At 41.1% G+C, this 24410-nt stretch overlaps 1 protein-coding gene across 1 annotated transcript in view; it reads left to right on the top strand.

Moving 5' to 3' along the window:
* LOC122551335 (collagen alpha-3(VI) chain-like) overlaps nucleotides 1-24410 on the top strand; it is a 154848-nt gene that overhangs the window by 55340 nt on the left and 75098 nt on the right. The window contains exons 12-15 of the mRNA XM_043693062.1: nucleotides 3146-3742; nucleotides 13309-13905; nucleotides 17621-18223; nucleotides 21903-22499. Coding sequence (XP_043548997.1) covers nucleotides 3146-3742; nucleotides 13309-13905; nucleotides 17621-18223; nucleotides 21903-22499 — 2394 coding nt within the window. The remainder of the gene's footprint in view (nucleotides 1-3145; nucleotides 3743-13308; nucleotides 13906-17620; nucleotides 18224-21902; nucleotides 22500-24410) is intronic.

Here is a 24410-nt window from a genome sequence, read left to right on the forward strand (position 1 = left end):
TCCTGAACTAACAGCAATGTGTGTGTGCAAACACTGAAATGCAACATGTTGCTGTATCCAATTTACACAAATGAAATCTCAGTGCAATGTCGCAGTGTTCTACAGCAAAAGTAATCCTTCCCTATTAATGGTACACAAGGTGTTCCAAACTGAAGCGGATTCCAAAGGCCATAATTTCCTGTGAGAGGTAATGGAATGTTCATATCTGCTTTGTTAAAAGTGTTCAGAGGTGTGTGGGCTAGGCGCATTAGTCAGGGGAGATGTAGAGCAATAGGGGGAGGGGAATGGGTCTGGGTGGGATACTCCTCAGATTCGTTGGTATGGACTCGTTGTACCAAAAGGCCTGTTTACACACTGTAGGATATCTTTGAAAATACAGTGTACGTAGCTGTAATCAATCCATCATCGATCCTCCACATTTTGGTACTGAAGACTTTAGAACAGCAGTGGGCCATTCAGCTCTTTGACCCCATTCCGCCATTCAATAAAAATACAGCTGAACCGATTCAGCCACTCTCCAGTGTGCCCTGCAACCCTTGAATGCTTGTACACCAATGATCTGTCTAACGTACAATATATTGATTTGGCCCAGCTTTGATTAGTTTCAGGGAAGGAGATTTACGTGTTATTCTGAAATTGCATCTCCCTGTTTTAAACTTCCTCAAAGGAAAACATCTTCTCAGAATCTACCAAAGAAGTCCATTTGAAATTTTTGATGATTCAATAATATCTTCTCTCCGGCTGTTAAACTCCAATGGAAATAGGCCTGACCTGTTCAATCTTTTGTCCTAAGATAAGCCTGATATGAGTTGTGAACCTTCTTTGAACTGTTTGCATTCTTTCTCATTGTCTTCCAGTTCTTTCTCCTCCACCAGTGCCTGACCAACTTGCAGCCCTTTGTCATGTCAGAAAGAAAGTCTGGAGGTTGCAGCTGTGATCATGGCATGGGAAAAGCAAGAAGTGCATGTTTTTAATTATCTGCAGCTTGTAAATAAGAAGAAAAAGTGTGATGTGAGGATGAGGAGGATTAGTAATGAGCAAAAGTTTCAGCTGTGAAGTCCTGGCCATAGCATCTGGCACAATTGTTCCAATGATGGAGAGGATCGTAGGATGTTAGTGGGTTGGGTGTAGGGTTGGTGGTAAGGACATGCAGCCCATGCCTTTCGTTTGGAGAATCGGTTCTTCTATCTCCAGATTTACTCCACAATGCTGCAAGAGGCAAGGAACTGTGCCAGTGATTGTGAGGTTATATGTTTGCGTGATGTGGCTGCCATGGTTAACTGACTGGCAGCATGTTAACTGTGGTGTGGCTTTGAGGCTTGTAGCAGGGTGAGGTGCCTGAGGCCACAGTAAAGCCCGGAATGTGAGGTATGAGTTGTGGCTGATGCAGATTGTTGATAGATGAATAATGGTGTGTGTTGCACTACTCTGCTGCCTTGGCTTAGCTCAATGACTTTTTAAGTCAGCCTTGTGCTGAACCCCACTGTTAAACTGAAGCATGATCCACGGTCCTAATTGCACAATTTGCCAAGTTAATCCGAACATTGTTTAGGGTCATAGCTCTCTCTTTGCTAAGTAGTGGTGTGTGTGTTTCATGAATTGAAATCCCCTCTTCACAGACCAATTGTCAAAACTGCTTGACCTTGTGTCAATTGTCATGTTACTCAAGTAACAAGTGCGAGTGGTTCTGTTTGAAGTTGTGCATTTTAAATTGAATCCTAACTCCTCAAAATATAGCAAGTGGAATGAGCAGAAATGTTCTTATTGGTTCATTCATGGACCATGACTACTGGATGGTCCAAGTTTTTCTTCAAGGACATGGAGATGTCTATAGCTGAGAAACCAACATACTCCAGTACTCAATCCTTCAGGGTTCCAATCATGACTGCACAAAGCAGTATCTATCTCCTTTATTGTGATGTCTCCTGTCAGTACCATGTCCTGTTTTGCTTACTTCAATTCAATAGCATATGGCTTCATGATATCATGGGTCAGTTGCTCGTCCACCTTGCAGTCCTTGGTTCTCATCCACACAGATGGGATGCATCTCGTACAGTTGAACAAAATTTAGGTTTCTCCCATCTTATACTGAGAATATAGAAAGAGTCAATGGACCATTGGGTGGATGGAATTGTGGCAAATGGAGTTCACACAAGGGAAATCTGAGACAGTGCATGGGAAGGCTGACAAGGCAGTGGGCTAGACAATGGATGGCAGGTTAATGAGACTGGTAGAGGAACAGAGAGACATTTGTGTCCACAATTCATGAAGGTGCTTGGAGACATACATAGTGTAGACAAGAAGGCAATTCTATGACATAGAAAATAAAAGATCAATGATTATGCTAGAAAAACACTGACTTTGCTACAGCTAGCATTTTGCCACCTTTATTATATTCCACTGCAAAACATATCTTCCCATCCAGCGTTGTGAAGGAAGGATTCCTTCATGACTCTCTGATTCATTCCTCCCCAAAACACTCCCTCCCTTTCCCACAGCACTCTCCTTTTGAACACAGGAAATGCACCAACTGTCCTTTCATTATTCCCATTTCACTCTTCAAAGCCCCAACCACTCCTGTTTTCACAAGGTAGATGCAGAGAGGTTGCTTCCTCTCGTGGAAGAGTCGAGGGCCAGAAGGCATAATGTCCGAATAAGGGTTTGCCCAATTAGTTCAATGATGAGGAGGCATTACTTCTTTTCAAAGGTAATGAATTTGTGGAATTCTTGACTGCACAGAGCTGAGGAAATTGGGTTGTTGATTATATTCAAGACTGAGTGAGACATATTTTTAATCATGAAGGGATTCCAGGGTTATGTGGATAGGGCAGGAAAGTAGAGTTGAGGACTATCAGATCACTCGTGTTCTCATCAGCAGACTCAATGGGTAGAAAGGTCTCCTTCTGCTAGTACATGTTGTGGTTTTCCATATCAAATAGTGATTTCCTATTGCTTCCAATTTTGCATATTGCATTTTCTGGTCATGATGTACTCTACCCACTTTGAAGAGATCAGTGAAGATTGGGCAATAATTTTGAGGAGGATTTTAATGCTTCTAATGCTTCTCTTCAGTTTGAAGAGATATTAATTGTTTTGCAAAGATAATAGTGAATAATATACATATCTTTTTTCCATTATTTTACAGATACTGTTAAGAGAGATGTTGTGTTCCTTGTTGATGGATCAGAGAGAGTCAGAGCTGCTTTCCCTTCAGTTCAAAAATTCATGTCCAGAGTGGTGGATAACCTTGACATTGGAAGTGACCAAGTCCGGGTTGGTGTGGTGCAGTACAGCGATAATCCCAGACCCATCTTCTACTTGAACAGCTACACCACAAAACGGGATCTGAAGGATGCGATAAACGGTCTCGGGCAAATAGGAGGGCGTCAGGCCAACACCGGTGCAGCCTTGGACTATGTTAAAAATAACGTCTTTACTCAGCCTGCTGGAGGCAGAGCAGAGGAAGGTGTCCCCCAGTTCCTGATCCTTCTCACTGCCAGCAAGTCGACCGATGATGTTGGTCGGGCAGCATTAGCTCTGAAAGAGGCCGGTGTAGCACCTTTCACTATCGGATCAGGAGAAGCAGATGACCGTGAACTCCAACAGATTTCACTGTCCCCTAATTATGTTTTCAAGGTAAATGACCTGCGGAATGTGGAAACACTACAACAAAGTCTGGAGTCACCATTAACAACACTGGACAAGGATCGGATAACTGCAATTCAGACAGCTGTCACTAGAGGTGAGAAACCTTTGCTTCTTTTTAAAATGACCAGGCTAATAACTCTTGTAATCACACAACTAATGAAATTATTATCTGTAGTAATCACAGCAACAAATATGTTCTGTTTGAGGATGGAAACACATTACAATGATTCATGAATATAAACAAAATGTTTCTCAATATAATAGCCCATGTGCTCTGCACCAAAAATAAATCCTTTCATGTTAATAGCAACAGAAACATTTTGATTGGCAGTGGTATCCATACACAGTAGCTCACCAATTCTTGTAGGATTTGCTGATATTTGAGCTCCTCAATTGTTAAATATATTTAATATCCAATTAGTTGTACCTCCAAATGGCATCACCATGTATTGGCATCACCATGTATTGGTCACTGTGATCCGGAGGATGACTGCCATCATTGGCTCTCCCATAATTGTTTATTGACTGTAACTTTTCACCCAGTCAGCAATTCAACGTAACACATCGATACATCAAATAATGTACTATATAGAATGTCACCATAGATTTCATGGTATCACAGACTATTACACTACAGAAGAAGGTCATTTGACTCATTGCCCCTCTGCTGTATTTGTGTAAATAATATCTAATTCGTCCCACTTTTGGCTTCTGTCCCTATATGCCTTTTAACTTTAATATTTTTCCCCCTTTGTGTATTTTTAAGCAAATTTCCAGTTGATTCATTCATTCTCTCCCCATAACTAAAGTCCCTTATCCCTGGTGCCATTCCAGTGAATCTCCTCAACACTCACTCTAAAAACTTCAGATCACTTCTAAAGGGTGGTATGTCTTTTTATGTTCTTTTAAGGGATGTAGGCATCATTGGCATTTGTGTCTCATTCCTAATAGAAAGTGATGGTGAGCTGCCTTTTTGAACTGCTGGAGCCTGTGGAGTGTAGGAACACCCACAATGCTGGACAGCAGAAAGTTCCGGGGTCTTGTGCGCTGTAGATACTGAAAAGGCTTTAGGGAGTCAGCAGGGTCAGTTATTTACGACAGAATTCCCAGCCTCTGACCTGCTCTGCTGGACACGGATTTGGGACTCCTGATGCACAAACCTGCAAGTAATCAGACAGGGAAATGGAATGTTGTCATTTTTTAAGAGAATGGAGTATGTATAAATAGAGACGTTTTGCTGCAGCTGTGCAGGATGTTTATGAGACTACATCTGAATGACTGTGTACAGGTTTTGTCTCTTTATTGACTCGAGAAGATATAATTGCTTTAAAAGCATTAGAGAGAAAGTTGATTCCTGGGATGAAATGCTCAGTTTATGAAGCAAGGTTGAACAGGTTAGCCCTATATTCAATCAGTTTGGAAAAATGAGAGTTGATCATTGGGGGTGGGGATATAAATGTGTACCAGCTGATGTCATAACTCGCATAAGGGAAGATGATTGTAATTTGTTTGTGGCCATTCATCTTTGTTCAAAAACATCACTGTAGGAGTCCCTTAAGTTGGTATCTTAGGCCCAGCTATCTTCTACTGCATTATCAATGACTTTCCCTCCATCATAATGTTAAAAGTGGGGATTTGTGCTGATCATTTCACAATGTTCAGCACCCTTTTGCAATAGCTCAGATGCTGAAGCAGTCCATGTCCAAATGCAGAGAGACTTGGCTAGCATCCAGGCTTCAGCTGATAAATGGCAAGTAACATTCATGCTGCATAGTACCAGGCAAAGACCATTTCCAACAGAAGAAGGACTAACTATCTTCCCTGGACATTCAATGGTGGTACTATCAACTAATTCCTCACTATCAACATGCTGAAGACTTACATTGAGCAGAAACTAAATTGGGCTAGCTGTAAGAATACTTCAACAATAGGTCTGAGACTGGGAGTTTTGTGGTGTGCATTTCAGCTCCTAACTCCCCAAAGCCTGGCCAGACCAAGACACAACTCATGCGTGTGATGGCATGCTTTCCACTTGCCAGGATGTGTGTAGCTTCAATGACAGAAGTTCAACACCACAGCCTGCTCGGTCAACACCCCATACACCTCCTTCGACACTCACTCCCTTCACCGCCAATATTCAGCGGCAGCAGTGTGTATGAAATAGAGGATGCATTGCACCAACTCAGCCTGGCTCCTCCAATGGCATGTTTCAAAGCCATGAACTCTACAACATGGAAGGATAAAGAAAACAGATGCATGTTCAGTACTAAATCATGCACCATCCTGACTTGGAAGTATATCACCATTCCTACATGGTCACTGGGTCAAGTTGTGTAAAATTTCCTTTCTCATAGCACATTCAGTGTCCCTACACCTGTGACGTCAATGATAGAATAAATAACAGAAACCTCTTAGCTCCTGCCTTTTACCTGAAGACATGAGCTGAGTGGAAATTAGAAGCTTGATCAATGAATTTTATTGAGGGTTAGTGCCGAGAGTATGAAATGATGTAGACGTACTGGAAAAGTATTAGATAAAGAGCTGAGGGTAGGACTTGAATAAGACTGGAGCATGGAATGTTTCATACATCACTCAAAATAGCAGGCCTTGCTCAAGTGAATGGAATTGAAAAAAGAATTTAGTAAGTATGAAAATAAGTTTCTCCATTGAGAGGAATGTAGTGATGGATGGACATTGGTTTAGCCAGTCAAAGCAACAATTGGCGATGCAGACAAATTAGACAATTATTGGGATTCCAAGGGTGTTAAATAACATAGACACTGAGAGGCTGTTTCCTCTGGCTGGGAAGTAGAGCACACTGGAGTTTCTGTTCTCAGGATAAGCTTAGATCTGGGATGAGAAAAAAAAACACTCAACACATGGTCTTTGTAACTCTTTAGACCAGAGCGTTGTTGAAGCACCGTGTTCAAGCCTGAGTTAGGTAGGGTTTTGATCTTTATGGAAATTGAGTGACTTTTGGATTGAGCAGGAAAATGGAGATGAGGCAGAAGATAGACCAGGATTGTATTGAATGACAGTGTGGCCTTAAAGAGCTACGTGGTTTACTCATTCTGCTATTATAATTTTATCACTTCAGTAATCATCCCTTGAGTCTTAAATAAAAAGCAATTTGACAATATTCTCTACATTCAGTTTCTCACCAATTCATATCCAGATAGCCATTACATCTAACATCCAGTGGATTTTAATTTTCTCTCCAAGTCTGTTTTATGATTCTTTACAGCATTACTTCATCAAAAAGTGCAAAAACTTCATTAAATGCAATTTGCCTTTAGAAGATCCATACAAATTTTTATTTTATTGTGCAATTTCTTGTCATATTTAAACTAATTTTGATCACTCTGATGCAAAGTAAAATTTTTACCAATTTTGCTATGACTTCATGTAATTTTCGGAAACACAGTTCATCGAATTGAACTGGGTTCCAGGGACATCGAGATAAATTGGGGTCTCATTGCCATCGAGGCAATCACAGGGAAGTTGTGTTAATAATGTTAATGTCACTGGACTCGTAATCAACAGCCCTTGGCTAACGTTCTGTGGAATGCAAAAAGAAAATGGTCAGGAAAACCAAACAGCATGCATGGAAAGAGGATCAATATTTAAAACCCAATCTGGCTGTTCTTTCGAATACTCTGTGGACAAGGAGTCGAATCCCATCATACCAGATGGTGAAATTTGAATTCAATTAACTAAAGGCTGGGATGTAAAGCTAGCACATATGCAACCACTATCAATTGTTGTAAAATCCCATTTGCTTCATTGTTGTCCTTTTAAGGATTGGAATCTGCCACCCTTATGTGGCCTCACCTTCATCTGACTCCAAAACAGCCAACAATATGGCTGACTCTTAACTGCCCTCTGGGTAAGTGGGGATGGGCAATAAATGGTGTGCTAACCAATGACACCCACCTCCAATGAGAAACTAAACCAAATGAAAAATACAAATACATTTTTATTTAAAAGAACAAGACTCATGACCAAGTTGTGATTAAGGGGTTTTCTGGTAATGGCTTTATTTTTCAAAACATACTTTGAATGTTTTGAAAATTTTATCTATAAAAAAGAAACAAATAAGTCTCACCATTAGGTACAATGATCTAAATTTCAGTGATCTGATCTTTTCTCAGTATTGTTAATGGTAACTCCAGACTGTGTCCACATCCTGCAGGCCGTTTACCTTGAAAACATAACTAGGGGACAGAGAAATCTGTTGGAGTTCAGGGTCAGCTGTGTCTCCTGAGAGTGAAAGGTGCTACATCGGCCTCTTTCAGAGCTAATGCTGCCTGACTAACATCATCAGATGATTTGATGGTAGTGAGAAGGATCGGGAAATGGGGGACACCTTCCTCTGCTCTGCCTCCAGCAGACTGAATAAAAATGGTATTTTTAACATAGTCCAAGGCTGTACTGGTGTTGGCCCAACTCCCTCCTATTTGCCTGAGACCGTTTATTGCATCCTTCAAATCCAGTTTTGTGGTGTAGCTGTTTAACTCAAAGTGGAGGCTTGGACTACTGCTGTATTGTACCACACCAATTTGGACTTTGTCACTTCCAATTTCAAGATTATCAACCACTCTGGAAATGAATTTTTGAACTGAAGGGAAAGCACCTCTGACTCTGAATGATCCATCCAAAAGGAACACAATATCTCGCTTAGCATCTGAAACCAATAGAAAATAGATTTCGAGTCATAGAGATGGTACAGCATGGAAACAGACCCTTCAGTCCAACTTGTCCATGCCAACCAGATATCCCAACCCAATCTATTCCCATTTGCCAGAACTTGGCCCATATTCTCCAAACCCTTCCTATTCCTATACCCATCCAGATGCCTTTTAAATGTTGCAATTGTACCAGAATCCACCACTTCTTCTGGCAGCTCATTCCATACACGTACCACCCCCTGCGTGAAAAATCCATGCCCCTCATGATTTTATGAACCTCTGTAAGGTCACCCCATAGCCTCCTACACTCAAGGGAAAGCAGTCCCAGCCTATTCAATCTCTCCCTATAGCTTAAATCCTCCAACTCTGGCAACATCCTTGTAAATCTTTTCTGAACCCTTTCAAGTTTCACCACAACTTTTGGATAGGAAGGAGACCAGAATTGCATGCAATATTCTTGGAATCTCAAGGGTGCAATAAATGGTCTCAGGCAAATAGGAGGCCATTGAGCCAACACTGGTGCAGCCTTGGACTATGCTAAAAATAACGTCTTTACTCAGCCTGCTGGATGCAGAGCATAGGAAGGTGTCCCCCAGTTCCTGATCCTTCTCACTGCCAGCAAGTCAACCGATGATGTTGGCCAGGCAACATTAGCTCTGAAAGAGGCCGGTGTAGCACCTTTCACTATCGGATCAGGAGATGCAGATGACCGTGAACTCCAACAGATTTCACTGTCCCCTAATTATGTTTTCAAGGTAAATGACCTGTGAGATGTGGACATACTCTAACAATGTCTGGAGTCACCGCTAACAACACTGAGAAAAGATCAGATCGCTGATATTCGGATCATTGTACCTGATGCTGAGACATATTTGTTTCTTCTTTATAAATTAGAAAAATGTGATCTTCAATAATTAGTATGGTGACATGATTTAGAACAAAATTATTCTCTAAATAGCATTCAACAAAAGTGTGAAGATTGAATGGCAACATGGTGATATGCCAAGTATACACTAACAAAATCTTTGTGCAGTGCCACTAGTGTATAAACATGTTCTCTCTGTTAATTTGACTGCTGTCTGGCTGCCGTGTGTCTCTACCTTTTGTGTTTTTCAAAAGGGTTGTAACCATTCCAATTCTCCTGACCTCTGGCACTCTCTTAGAATTAAGGCAAGGGAGCAGAATATGATCAGAATCTTTCCATCTTCCCCCTCTCAATAACTGTTCTGTTCTTCAGCAAAAACAAATACAAAGCAGTCATTTTACTCCTCAAGAATATCAGAGTCATAGAGATGTATAGCCCTCAAACAGACCCTTTGGTCCAACTTGTCCATGCTTACCAGATATCCCAATCCAATCTAGTCCCACCTACCAGCTCCTGGTTCATATCCCTCCAAACCCTTCCTATTTATATAACCATCCAAATGCCTTTTAAATAATGCGATTGTACCAGCCTCCACCATTTCCTGTGCCAGCTCATTCCATATACATACCACCCTCTGTGTGAAAAAGTTGCCCCTTAGATCTCTTTTATATCTTTCCCCTCTCACCCTAAACCTATGCCCTCTAGTTCTAGACTCCCCCACCCCAGGGAAGAGACCTTGTCTATTTATACTATCCATGCCCCTCATGATTTTGTAAACCTCTATAAGGTTATGCCTCGGCTTCCAATCCAGAAAAACAGCCCTCGCCTATTTAACCTCTCCCTGTAGCTCAAATCCTCCAACCTGGCAACATCCTTGTAAATCTTTTCTGAATCCTTTCAAGTTTCACAACATCCTTCTGATAGGAATGAGGCCAGATTTGCATATAATATTCCGACAGTGGTCTATCCAATGTCTTGTGCAACAGCAGCATGACCTCCCAACTCCTGTACTCAATACTCTGACCAATAAAGGAAAGCATACCAAATGCCTTCTTCACTATCCTATCTACCTGCGACTCCACTTTCAAGAAGCTATGAACCTGCACCCCAAGGTCTCTTTGTTCAGCAACACTCCTTAGAACGTTACCATTAGGTGTATAAGTCCTGCTAAGATTTGCTTTCACAAAATGTTCTAGGAGAAAGTGAGGACTGCAGATGCTGGAGATCAGCGCTGAAAATGTGTTCCTGAAGAAGGGCTTATGCCCGAAATGTCGATTCTCCTGTTCCTTGGATGCTGCCTGACCTGCTGCGCTTTTCCAGCAACACATTTTCAGCTTTCACAAAATGTTCTCAGATATGATTTATCTTCTATTCCCATATCATGCCTTTTGTATTAGATGTTTTTCAATGGATTTCAATTTTTCTTTCAATGTTAACTCCAGATTTAGTCCTATCCTTATGCTTTGAAAACTGTGTTGGGGTTCCTCTGTTGGCGACAACACTGACACCCACTCAGCAATGAGAAAATGTTGAGGTTTAGATCAGAGTTGTGCTGGAAAAGCACAGCAGGTCAGGCAGCATCTGAAGAGCAGGAAAATCAATGTTTTGGGCAAAAGCCTTTCATTGGGAATAGAGGCAGGAAGCCTCCAGGGTGTAGAGATAAATGGCGGTGGTGGGGGGGGGGGGGGGGGGGGGGGTGGTGGTGATGGGGCTGAGGAGAAGGTAGAAAGCGAGTAGTGAGTCTGTTTCAGTACAGAGGAAATGACCTGGGAGTTGCAGTGAGAGAGACTCGCTGAGATTCTTGTGGAGATAGGAGGAGAACTTCTTCAAGGTAGGGTAGCAAGTCTGTCTCAGTACATGGTTGAGTTGATAGCGAGTCTGTTTCAGTACATGGTTGAGCCCCACCCCCACCCCCCATTTATCTCTCCACCCTGGAGGCTTCCTTCCTGTATTCCTGAAGAAGGGATTTTGCCCAAAATGTCAATTTTCCTGCTCCTCAGATACTGCCTGATCTGCTGTGCTTTTCCAGTACCACTCTGATCTAAATCTGGTTTCCAGCATCTGCAGTCCTCATATTTTCCCAATGAGGAAAACTTGACAAGGGATGCTGCCAGAATTGGAGGGTTTGAGTTATTGACAGAGGCTGAATAGGCTTGGACTGTTTTTCCCTGGAGTGTCAGATGCTGAGGTTTATGAAACCATGAGGGGCATGGATCTGGTGACTAGCCAAGGTCTTTTTTCCATTATCTGGTTGTCAATAGCACAGTAGCCTCTCAGGTGTTACTTAATTGCAACACACCTGATTCTCCCTTAGACTCCTCAACTGCAGCCTCCCTTTCCAGAGCTTCATCGCTTCATTTGATCAATACAACTATTTCCCCAAATTTGTTATTCATATATTTCTCAAATACCTGGTAACCTAGAATGTTAAGTTTCTAATGCACTTCCTCATAGCTATCTCCACCCGACCCATTCTCCTTCAGTTTCTTGAACAAGTTCTGTTACTTTCCTCTGACACGGTGCTCGAAGAATCTACCTTGTTCTGTCCATTGTGCCACATAAGGCAGTGATCTGACCATTGAAAGTCCTGTTATTGAACTTGCATTCCTGCTGCTGAAACTGTGACAGTAACATCTCATTTATATTAAGCCTAATCTCAGTTGTCTCCATGTAGACCATGATTTCTTCCTGAATTCTCAGTCAGTAGACTTTGTACTCTGCCTAGTATGTTCTTTAAGCTACCTCCTGAAAGGCAACACATAATGGAGTGACAACCTTGTAGGAGTGGTTTTGTGTTTGAGGGTCAGCAACCTGACTTTAGGATAATATTTTGTCAGGATGACATGTTACTGAGCAGCTAGCACACACATCCCACAGTAAAGGATGACAGGGAGGCTCTCTGGGGTACAAAGGGACACTAGGAAATTCTTCAGCAACCACACACCAGCAAAAACAATGTCAAAGCTGGTACTTACTGTAAACTTGAAGGGTCATGGAGAGTGGCTCACAAATGATCGGGCATCAAAAGAGAGGCAAAAGTTCTCAACTTGAAATGGCCAAAACATCCAGGGTGGAGAAGCAGTTCCTCCCCTGCACAGCCTACTTGTGTCTGTGGCCCGATTAACTTGACTAGGTGCAGGTAGGAGCACGTTACTTGCTGGGTGGAATGTAATGTTAGTATTACAGCGGTGGAAAGGACGATGGATGAGGACTTGCCATCTGAGGTGGTTTGGGCTGAGGTTAGGAATAGGAAAGGTGAGGTCGCTGTATTCTTCTATGTTCTATGTTCTATGAGTCAATTACCTGGTGAGTTTATCAATCGTCTATTAATCCAGGAACCCAGCTAATGATCTGGGCACCCGAATTCAAATCCTGCCATAGCAGTTGATGACATTCGAATTTAATTTAAGAAAAGGACTGGAATTAAGAATATCCTATTGACTGTGAACCCATTGGCTATTGTTGGAAAAAAACAGAACAAGCATCCTCACCTGGTCTGACCTACATGCTAATCCAGACCCACAGCAAAATGGTTGACTCTCAACCACCCTGAGAAATGGTCGAGCAAGGCACACAGCTAGGGCAATAAAAGTTGCCCAACTACAAATGCCTATGACCCCTGAGTGAATATAAGAAAAAGCCACCCTGTCACACCAAACACTGTTTGTTTCCACGAGACCCTCTCCATAGTCTGACTGTCTCTTGTCTTCTGGAGAACCCCAGCTCAATCTCCTCAGATGCCTTCATGGGTCCCTCAAAAGCTTTAGTTGCTACCTACTCCGTTTGAATTGAATAACCATCAGCTAATGCCTTCCTTCCCCAACCCAACTATACATTCTTAAAATAACCCTGAGCTGGTAACGTGCTAAGAAAGTGGGATATTGCTCTCTGGGGCCAATTTCCGAATTTTCCAATCCCTGATCCAGCTTTGATGCAAATGTTAAATTTTGATTAGTTACAATGGTATAATATTCAGAAAAGTTAAAAGAAATAAGCATTGTTCCAGAACTGACCTCAAATAATTTGAATATCATGGCACAGAAATAATATTTTTGTTGACAGCTTTATTTTTCAATAATAAACAAATCTATTTTCCATTAATTTCAGATGCTGTTAAGAGAGATGTTGTGTTCCTTGTTGATGGATCAGAGAGAGTCAGAGGTGCTTTCCCCTCAGTTCAAAAATTCATTTCCAGAGTGGTGGATAACCTTGACATTGGAAGTGACCAAGTCCGGGTTGGTGTGGTGCAGTACAGCGAAAATCCCAGACCCATCTTCTACTTGAACAGCTACACCACAAAACGGGATCTGAAGGATGCGATAAACGGTCTCAGGCAAATAGGAGGGCGTCAGGCCAACACCGGTGCAGCCTTGGACTATGTTAAAAATAATGTCTTTACTCAGCCTGCTGGAGGCAGAGCAGAGGAAGGTGTTCCCCAGTTCCTGATCCTTCTCACTGCCAGCAAGTCGACTGATGATGTTGGTCGGGCAGCATTAGCTCTGAAAGAGGCCGGTGTAGCACCTTTCACTATCGGATCAGGAGTAGCAGATAACCGTGAACTCCAACAGATTTCACTGTCCCCTAATTATGTTTTCAAGGTAAATGACCTGCGGAATGTGGAAACACTACAACAAAGTCTGGAGTCACCGTTAACAACACTGGACAAGGAGCAGATAACACAAATTCGGTTGACTGTACCTGACGGTGAGATATCTTTACTTTTTTTTATAACTCAGAAAGATGAGATCTTCAATAATTTTTATAATATTGTTATTTTTGTAGAAAATTACTTCCTAGACAAACAGCAATGTGTGTGTGCAAACACTGAAATGCAGCATGTTGCTGTATCCAATTTACACAAATGAAATCTCGGTGCAATGTCTGTGTTCTGCACCAAAAGTCATCCTTCCCTGCTAATGGTACACAAAGCATTTCAAACTGAAGCAGAATCCAAAGGCCATCATTTCCTGCGAGAGATGATGGAACGTTCATATCTGCTTTGTTAAAAGTGTTCAGAGGTGTGTAGGCTTGGTGCATTAGTCAGGGGAAATATAGAGCATTAGGGAGAGAAGAATGAGACTGGGTGGGATACTCTTCAGAGGTTCAGTGTGGACTTGTTGAACAAAATGGCCTGTTTACACACTGTAGGGATTCTTTGAAAGTACAGTGTACGTAACTGTAACCCATCTATCATCGATCTGACACATTTTGGTACTGAAGACTTTAGAACAGCAGTGGGCCATTCAGCTGTTTGACCCCATTCCGCCATTCAATAAAAATACAGCTGAACTGATTCAACCATTCTCCTGTGTGTCATGCAACCCTTGAATGCTTGTACATCAATGATCTGTCTAACTTAGCCTACAATTTATTGATTGGCCCAGCTTTGATTAGTTTCAGGGAAGGGGATTTCCATACTGAGAGAAAAAAAACTTACATTCTGTCTTAAAAGGAAGACATGTTATTCTGAAACTGCATTTCCTTGTTCTAATCTTCCTCAGAATAGAAAACATCCTCCCAGAATCTATAAACCAAGTCCACTTGTAATCTTCGATGATTCAAACATATCTTCTGAAAAAGCTGCTAAACGCCAATGGTTATAGGCCTGACCTGTTCAATCTTTCTTCCTAGGATAAGCCTGATATGCGTTGTGAACCTTCTTTTAACTGTTTGCATTCTTTTCAGGAGATCAAATCGTTCCATGACACTCCTAATATATTCTTATTGAAGCCTTGTATAGCTGCAGTCAAACCTGTATACTCCATTCCACTTTCAATAAATACCAGAATTCTTATTTTTTCCAATCACTTGTTGTACCTTCATTCTAACCGTTGGTGTTTCACATACAATGTGGATAAAGAGCTGGAAAAAGCACACCAGTTCAACTATCAGAGACGACGTTTCAAGTCGGAACTTTTCTTCATAGGATGTACAAGGATGCCCTGATCCCTGTACTACTGAAATCTATTATCACTGTCCATTTAGGTAATACACTGCTTTTCTGTTTTTCTTGCCAATGTGGACAAGTCCTCAGTTCCCTACATTACACCTTTGCATCATCTCTACCTCCTATTGACAACTTAATATCCTACCTCTGGTTGCATTGCTCATCAGCTTAATACGGGGTGACTGGAGTAATTAGTTCTTACAAAAATATGTTAACTACACCACATTTCTTTCAACAAGTCAATTGTTAAAGATGCGTTATCTAAATAACAATCCACTGTAAACTCACATGTACAAAGTAAAGTGAAATGCAGCCTACATCATTATATTGTTCTGTCACCCTGCTGATTCCATGGAGTCCTAGAATAGTGGAGGACAGAAGAAAACTACATCACTTATTATCCATGTGTTACTTGATTAAACACAACACCTATCAAGTGCTGCTCCAGGCTCTGACCCCACAGACCTGTTATTGCTTTTCTCCCCTTTAAAGAGTTATTTAATCCTTTTTGATCGCTGTCTCCGTCATCCTCTCAAGCTGTGCTTTCAAAGCACAATAAGTCTTGATGTTTCTGTTTACTATCTCAGATCTGTGCCTGCTTTGGTATCAAACCTACCATTGGAAACTATTTACTTAATCTCCACTCTCTCAAATCTTCAGACCTTGTCTCCTTTAAGGAGGAACCCCTAGCTCCTGCACACACTGATAGTCTGTCATTCTCTGGTGCCATCCCAGTAAATCTCCTCTGCATCAAAACCAAGGTCTTTACAAATCCCTTAAGTGAGGTGTGTAAAATTAAACAAAATATCCCAGCTCAGGGCAACATAACATATAAACATATAAAACATCCCATGTTTTCTTTTATTGTTTCTTCCTCAGAGTTTTCCCAATTGATCCCAACTTTTCAAAAGTTTGTGTATCTGCAGTCCCAGGTGCAATTCTCTTGCTTGTAGCATCCCCTTTAAAAATCCTTCAACGAGTTTATATCGCCTTCCTGTCATTCTTCCTCACAAAATATATCACTTCACACTGCTCTGTATTAAATCTCATCTGCCACGTGTCTTCATTGGTGTACGTGCACTTGCTACTTGTGACATGAACACCTCAAATTTTTACTAAATTTCTGAGTTTAGTGTTGAATGAAATTAGGCCCCATGTCCCCAAGGTTTGATGTTCAGTAGATATCACCCACAGCTGTGTTCAGGAAACCCACTCTTGGGAATTCCAGTTCTCTCTGTTTTTAATGTCATATTTATGTAGCCATTGCCTTCCTCCCATGGGCATTACTTAGTCCAATTTTATTTTGAATATGCACATGCACTTTCTAAACATTCTACCTTTATCAGTTCTCCCTGTTACTTTGGCATAGATTTTTAATCCTGAGTGTGGGCTGCACAGTGCTAGACAATCTCCGGGCTCTCCAAGAACTGGTTACTTTTTGGAGGATAGTGAGAGAGCTTTAGGAGCAGCTCTGTGAAGAAATTCTGGGCATTGTTGTGGCGGTCAATTCTTCCTGGCACAAACTGCTGACATCACATTAAGTATAGTGCTGTTAATCATAAGACCAATCTAATCTCCAGTCCATTGTCTACAATGGAACAGTAACAAATGAAATGGCCCACGTTAATTGACTTGTTTTGCAGAAAATCCCACTGGAGGTTATATAGCTGACATGAGTGGGGCTGGTACCTGCTACAGGAGGATTTCACTAGTTTAGAAAGCTCTGTGCCACAATTATTTTTTATGGTTCTACAACTTTACAAGTAACCCCACTTACATTTCAAGTGCCATTTTGCTTTAGTATCATCTCTTGACTTTGAGCATTGTGCACCAAATTAATAGCTTTGCAATGTTGCATGTTGGCACTATTGTAAGTGGGCATTATCACAGAATTGAACGAATACTGCCCTGGCCACGTGTCATCATTCAAGCAAGATATTAATTTGAGGTCCAGTTCGTCTTTGCAAGTGAGCAAGATAAATCGCTTGGTACTTTGCAAAGAGGTGGTGAAGCTCTGAGTTTGGACAAGCCATCAGTCCAGTAGATCAACTGATCGGTTACTTCACTGAGATCTTGTTTTGTGCAAATTGGTGCTGCATTTTTATTTTTGCAGGGCTACATCACCAAGAAGCCAGTCATTTACTTTGAAAGCCTTTGCCCAATCTAAAAACTGTAAAATGTTATCAAGTACAGATACGCTCGCTGGATTGCATTCTCTTCCATCAATGTAAAATAATTTGTAGATTTGAACTGTGTTCAAGATATGGTCTCAAGTCTCTTTATTAATACTGTGGAGATTGAGGTTGACTCATGAGACAAGACTGGAAACTACAGGGAAAGATTCCATTTCAACTATGTGTTTCTGTTTGAATGAACAAACTACTTATTCCAAAGTTTTACAAAAATTTGGTAGTTACACATATTTGTTTTTAATGAAAGCTTTGAATCATAAACAAATCTATTTTCCATTAGTTTCAGATGCAGATAAGAAAGATATTGTCTTTCTTGTGGATGGATCAGTGAGAGTCAGAGGTGTTTTCCCTTCAGTTCAAAAATTCATTTCCAGAGTGGTGGATAACCTTGACATTGGAAGTGACCAAGTCCGGGTTGGTGTGATGCAGTACAGCGATAATCCCAGACCCATCTTCTACTTGAACAGCTACATCACAAAACGGGATCTGAAGGATGCAATAAACGGTCTCAGGCAAATAGGAGGGCGTCAGGCCAACACCGGTGCAGCCTTGGACTATGTTAATAATAATGTCTTTACTCGGTCTGCTGGAGGCAGAGCAGAGGAAGGTGTCCCCCAGATCCTGATCCTTCTCACTGCCAGCAAGTCGACCGATGATGTTGGTCGGGCAGCATTAGCTCTGAAAGAGGCCGGTGTAGCACCTTTCACTATCGGATCAGGAGAAGCAGATGACCGTGAACTCCAACAGATTTCACTGTCCCCTAATTATGTTTTCAAGGTAAATGACCTGCGGAATGTGGAAACACTACTACAACGTCTGGAGTCACCGTTAAGAACACTGGACAAGGATCAGATAATCAGACTCCAGAAAAAAGTGTTGGGAGGTAAGGAAGAAACTTTGCAGTGTCAGCACTTATACGTGAACAATCAGAATATTTGTTCAACATTCCTGTAATTTAAAACAACTCTATTTATTTGGGAGGGGAAAATAGCAGCATTTGAGAAATAGATTGAGAAGACTGCAGCCCCATTGTGCTTTGCTTCATCCAACTGATTTAAATCAAAATGGAGTTGTGCCAGTTTGTTAACCCTCAGCTCTTTCTCTTTGAACCATCCCTTTCTCAACTCCACCAAGCTCTCACCTCCTGCAATCCTCAGTATCTACCCACCAACCCATACCACCACCCCAGATCTAAGTCATTGACTCACTTCTGAAGATTGCTGGCTAATTTTCCCCATTCTCTGAACCAATGGGCGACAGTGGAGGGATCATGAGTGCTGTTGGGATCTCCGTCCTTATTTTTCCTTTTTGGCTCTTCACAAATGGCTTGTAATTAATCACATTCTATAAGGCGAAGTGGATTGTTTCAGCTAATGGGATTGGTCTTCAAATGCCCTTTGCATTCCCATTGGCCTGGCAGCAGCTTTGATACGATGCTTGGGACAGTGGACAAGTGTTCCTCTATTAACTGGAATGAGAGATGGAAGCTTCAGTTTTGAATAGTGGTGACACATTGCACTTGTTTCCTTGGTCCAAATGACCTCCTTATCTATCATTAATTTACTATTTAGGGAATTGGTTTAGCTCAGTTGGCTGGATTATTGGTTTACAGAGTAGTGTAATGCCAACAGTGTGGGTTCAATTCCCATCCTCAGTTTGAGGTTACCATGAAGGGCTCTCATTCTCAAGCTCTTCCCTTACCTGAGGTTTGGTGGCCATCAGGTTATGTCACCACCAGTAGCTTCTCTCTCTAATGAGAGAGCAGCACCTATGGTCTGGTAAGACTATGGTGACACCGCAACTCTACTTATCACACATGGTTGTTCTAAGGAACTCTGTATCAATTTTACTTGATATTTTGTCTTTTTAACACCTTCTAACTGAACCTGCTATCGTTAAATTACATAAAAGATGTGTCAAATACAAGTCTGCAATGTCCTCCATTTTGGTGTCCTGTTCAGCCAAATCAGTTTTAAGTTCAAATTATATCCAGAATGTACTGTGTTTCTGTGGTCCTCTGTGCTAGATAAACAAAACATTGCAGAATTACAGAACTGTTATGATGCAGAATGAAGACTGTTGTGTCTGTGCTGGAATTAAGAGTCTAATGGTGACTGTGAATTCATTGTTGATTGTTGGAAAAATCCTAATGTCCTTTGGGGAGGAAAACTGTTATCTGGTCTGTCCTACATTTGATTCTATACCCTCTGCAATGTCGATAGCTCCTAACTGCTCTCTGGGCAATTACAGACAGGTGATAAATGCTGGCCTAACCAGTAATGCCTTCATCTCATGAATGAACAAAAACAATATATCAGTCATTGATACAAATGATAAAATCTTACCTATATTTTCATTGTTGTTAAATATATTTACATTTCAGTTGTCAGTATATCAGTGGCTCCAAATCCTCTGACAAATGTTAGCACAAACATCTTGTAACAATTGAGTGCATTATGAGCTAACAATCCAAAGAATGCTTTTTGCTGAATTGGGATGGTACAGGCACCCTTTGAAAATGACAAGCGGATCCTGATTCATTCCCAACCCCATTCCCAGGTTTCCCATATTTACAGAATGCCTTTTTAGGGTGCAGGCTGGTTCCAGGCACAACCCTGAAGATGCAAATTCCTAACCTGGTTTGATTATGGAGATAGGTATTGTCCTAGCCCTCCACAATTTTCCTGGAGTCAGGTCAGCCATGACCTCACAGGCATCATTAAACTTTCATCTACATGAGGGAATCTTTTGATAAGGAAGTTCAAAAGGTCTTTCTCATGCCTCCATGTCAGGCTATGCTCCCTGCCATTGCTTGCTCCCACATTGCAACTTATGCAAGGCCTTGCCCTTCTACTCTTCTTATGGTCATCTCTATGCCAAGATATGGATCTTCCATGCTTATTGACCCTTTATGCATTGTATTGAAGCAATGGATCCAAGACTTACAATTGGATGTGTATATAAAAATAAGCTTCAAACACGTCATTAGTTTATCATCTCCACTATGTTTAAAAAAGGTTCCTTGTGCAAATAAACACTGTACAGAGACTAAAGAATTTTTCCTGTATTATGAGACTTGTCTGAAAGCCCAGAAACCAATTAGTCTGCTGAAAATCCCTCGGCTGAATGAAAACATGACTGTCAGCTCCAGTTCTCTGATCTTTGCTGTCACTATATTTGCTTATACAAGTCTAAGAGGATTGAAGTCCTTAAAGCTTTTGCAATTGCTACTTTAAAGGGTCTGATATAAAGGGATTAAAGGATAATTTACGCTTTCATTGCCCAATGGTAAAATTTCATTTTTCATTGTTGTGGAAAGTAATAAATGACTGACATTTTTATAACATTATAAACTTTAAAACTCTTGTGATAACACAATGGCTCAATGGACATGAGGGTGCCATAGCCTTGCTGGAGGAACGTAAGGAGCGATGGGATTTGGTGGTGGAATAGTCTCATAGTGGGAATGAGAGGTGATGAGGGTGGCTGGTAGTTCATAGACTAGCAAAGCGAACATGACAGGGGGGCATGGAGAATGAGGAGCAGGTGTATGAAGTGAAGACTGACAGCGCCTTGGCCTTACTTTTCATTTATAACTGGGATGAAATTCTTTGGCTTGTAAGTGGATCCATTACACTGTGCACTCAGGCAGCTGGCAGCAACTGTGGCTGCCTCCAGCTAATTTCTTGGGTCATCTGATATGACTGAAGCCCCCACCTCTGCTCCTGACTATGTAGGTCCTCTATTTGCTGGTGCTGGCTCCTGAGAAGGTCCATGAAGTTGAAAATTTTCCCTACTCCCATTACTAGCCTTGTTGACCAAAATCCAAACCTCTAAGTTTAAAATTGCACATGGGAATTTTTCTTTCAGTTGAAGAGAAAATATGGTTGAGCCATAAATGTCAACATTACGAAATGCAAAAATAGGCATGAAATGATTATAACCCTAAATAAATCATGGTATTCTGCCATATCCTCTACCTGTATTGTGGGTATTACTCTTCTGAAACTTCTTCTAACAACTTGGACATCCCTTGGAAACTTGTATGCTAAGCCGCTCACCTTGTGATTTCTGCTGCTTATGTACATAAATTTGCTTCAGTAATTGTGACCTGAACATATATGACTTTCATTTCTCTTTCAACACCAAAACTAAATAAAGAGAAGATTTTGTGCATGGTGGGCAGAGCAGCTTTTTAAATGGGCTTACAAAGAGTGCACTTGTGATATTTGCTGCACCAAGTGAACAATGAAAACATTCTTGTTTTTTCCCATGGCCCAAAGATTTGGAGGAGTCAATGAAAACATGAATTCTTTTAACCCTTCCAATATTATTGTTTCATGTTTCAAGTCCAGTCAACAGATACCTATTTTTCCTACCTTTGATATTTCTTTCTTCTTCTTTTTCTCATTTTTCTTTATTTATGAACCGTCTTGACCTAGCTATTTCTTCAATTACAAATGGAAGTCTTACAACTCAGCAACAAATGTATCTTGGAAAAATGCCATTTCATGCCACAAATGTTTGTACTAAACCAAAACCCTGTTTTCTGTTTGTTACAGATGCTGCTAGGAGAGATATTGTGTTCCTCATTGATGAGTCAGACAAAGTCAAAGATGCTTTTCCATCAGTTCAGAGATTCGTTTCTACTGTTGTGGACAATCTTAATGTTGAAGGTGACAAAGTCCGAGTTGGTGTTGCAAAGTACAGTGAAGATCCCAGAATTGACTTCCTCTTAAATGCCTTTACAACAAAAGATGATGTGAAGAAAGCAATAAGAAATCTCAGGTGTAAAGGAGGCAGACAAGTCAACACTGGCAAAGCTTTGGATCATGTCAAAAAGAATGTGTTCAATATTTCGGCTGGCAGTAGAGCACAGGAAAACGTGCCCCAGTTCTTGGTCCTAATCACTGCCAGCAAGTCCTCTGATGATGTTGGTCAGGCAGCATTAGCTCTGAAAGAGGCTGGTGTAGCACCTTTCGCTATCGGATCAAGAGATGCAGATGACCGTGAACTCCAAGAGATTGCACTGTCCCCTAATTATGTTTTTAATGTTAATGATCTAAGGAATGTGGATACACTCCAACAGCAGCTTCGTTCACCACTGACAACATTGAATAAAACTCAAATAACCCAAATCATAGCAGATGAAGCTAAAGGTGAGAAAGTTTTTAATTATATTAAAGAACATCTGCACAGATTAAAATGTAGAATTTCTTACAAAATGTAGAATACATAAATAGCTATAACTTTTTAACCAAATTTAATTGATAATTAGATTTATTTTGTACACAAAACACATCCATTCTTATAAAAGAGTTTAGTATCAGACAGATCCATTTATTTCTATGTCTTTTTCACCACTTCCTTGTTATGTGAAGGTGGTCCTGTGTATTCTCACGTAGACTTTTGTCATAGTCTAGCTCCTTGTGTTTCTCCATGTCTTCAGTAATGTGTTTCTGTGCACTGGACTGCCAATTACAATCAGGACTTACCATTGCCTCTGCAGTTCCTTTTGGGTTTGTAGCATATGTCTACTGTACACTAATTGTAGACTGTAATGGAGACCATATACCTCCAGGAAAAAAAAGAGAAGAATTAGGCACACTGCAATAAACTGCCATTTTGATTCTCCAGGTTAACAATGAGTCAGGAAGGCAAGTGTAGAAAATGGAAGAATAATGGCACTGGTATAATGAAAAATATTGCATCAGAATGATCTACAGTTGTGAATAAATACCCAGGAGTCAGATCAAATTGATGGAGATTTTATTAAATAGCACACAGATAATGCAACTAAGTAATGTGATATTCACTTGGTGCATTTTAAAATAATTAATCATACGTTTCTACGTCCTAAATGGTCAATCATCTTAACTCAGCAGATGACTAGTGTGGACTGAAACTGTGTGAGTTAAGCCCATGTTTTGTTGAGTCATAAGATCACTAAATCCTGAAACCCTTGTGATAGCATTCTGAAGTGTATAACTTTATGACAGAATGTGTTTACTTTTTTTTTAGATTAGATTAGATTATGCCTTTTAGATTAGATTACATTACAGTGTGGAAACAGGCCCTTCGGCCCAACAAGTCCACACCGACCCGCCGAAACGCAACCCACCCATACCCCTACATTTACCCCTTACCTAACACTACGGGCAATTTAGCATGGCCAATTCACCTGACCTGCACGTCTTTGGACTGTGGGAGGAAACCGGAGCACCCGGAGGAAACCCACGCAGACACGGGGAGAACGTGCAAACTCCACACAGTCAGTCGCCTGAGGCGGGAATTGAACCCGGGTCTCTGGCGCTGTGAGGCAGCAGTGCTAACCACTATGCCACCGTGCCGCCCCACTATGCCACCGTGCCGCCCCACTATGCCACCGTGCCGTACTTGTCCAATGCTATTTGCATTTTTCAGCCTAGTCCTTCCAATTAGGTGACACACATTCTGTCCTTATCTAAAATACTTTTAGGTTAGTTATAGTAAAGCAGTTTTACACATGCCATTTTATCCTTGTCTCCTTGTCAGCTGGGTTCAGCTCATTCTTTGTGTTCTAACTATACACATGCTGTCCCTTCACATTATTTATCAACTATTCCAACGTGTTCTGTTCTTACAGAAACACGTGGCATGCCATGATACACTAGCCTCTGCAGAATTCATGGCTAAATAATCTTGTGAAGGCAGTTCTCCTTCTGGGGAATACAGATCGAGCCAAGTATTCAGCAACATAGAGGCTCAGCTGGAGTTATGGGAGAAGAGGAAGATTAGGAAAGCAATAGTTAAAGGGATTGAGTAACTCAGGAAACAAAATAAGTGTTCCTGAGGCCTCAGATACTTTTCCAGGATGGTATTTGTCTTCCTACTCTGACATTACATTCAAGTCATTCTGAATTTACATTGAAACTGAACTGCAGCACCGAAAGATAGATGCCGCCTTTGGAATTAAACAATAGACCCTGTCCCTACCTGCCTGCTCAGATGAATGTAAATATCCATGTTACTGTGGCAAAGAATATCAGGGCGTACTGGCCAAAATTCAGGTGTTCAGGAAAGATAACGGA

The sequence above is a fragment of the Chiloscyllium plagiosum genome, chromosome 7, assembly GCF_004010195.1.
Source record: "Chiloscyllium plagiosum isolate BGI_BamShark_2017 chromosome 7, ASM401019v2, whole genome shotgun sequence".
In the NCBI taxonomy this organism is placed as follows: domain Eukaryota; kingdom Metazoa; phylum Chordata; class Chondrichthyes; order Orectolobiformes; family Hemiscylliidae; genus Chiloscyllium; species Chiloscyllium plagiosum.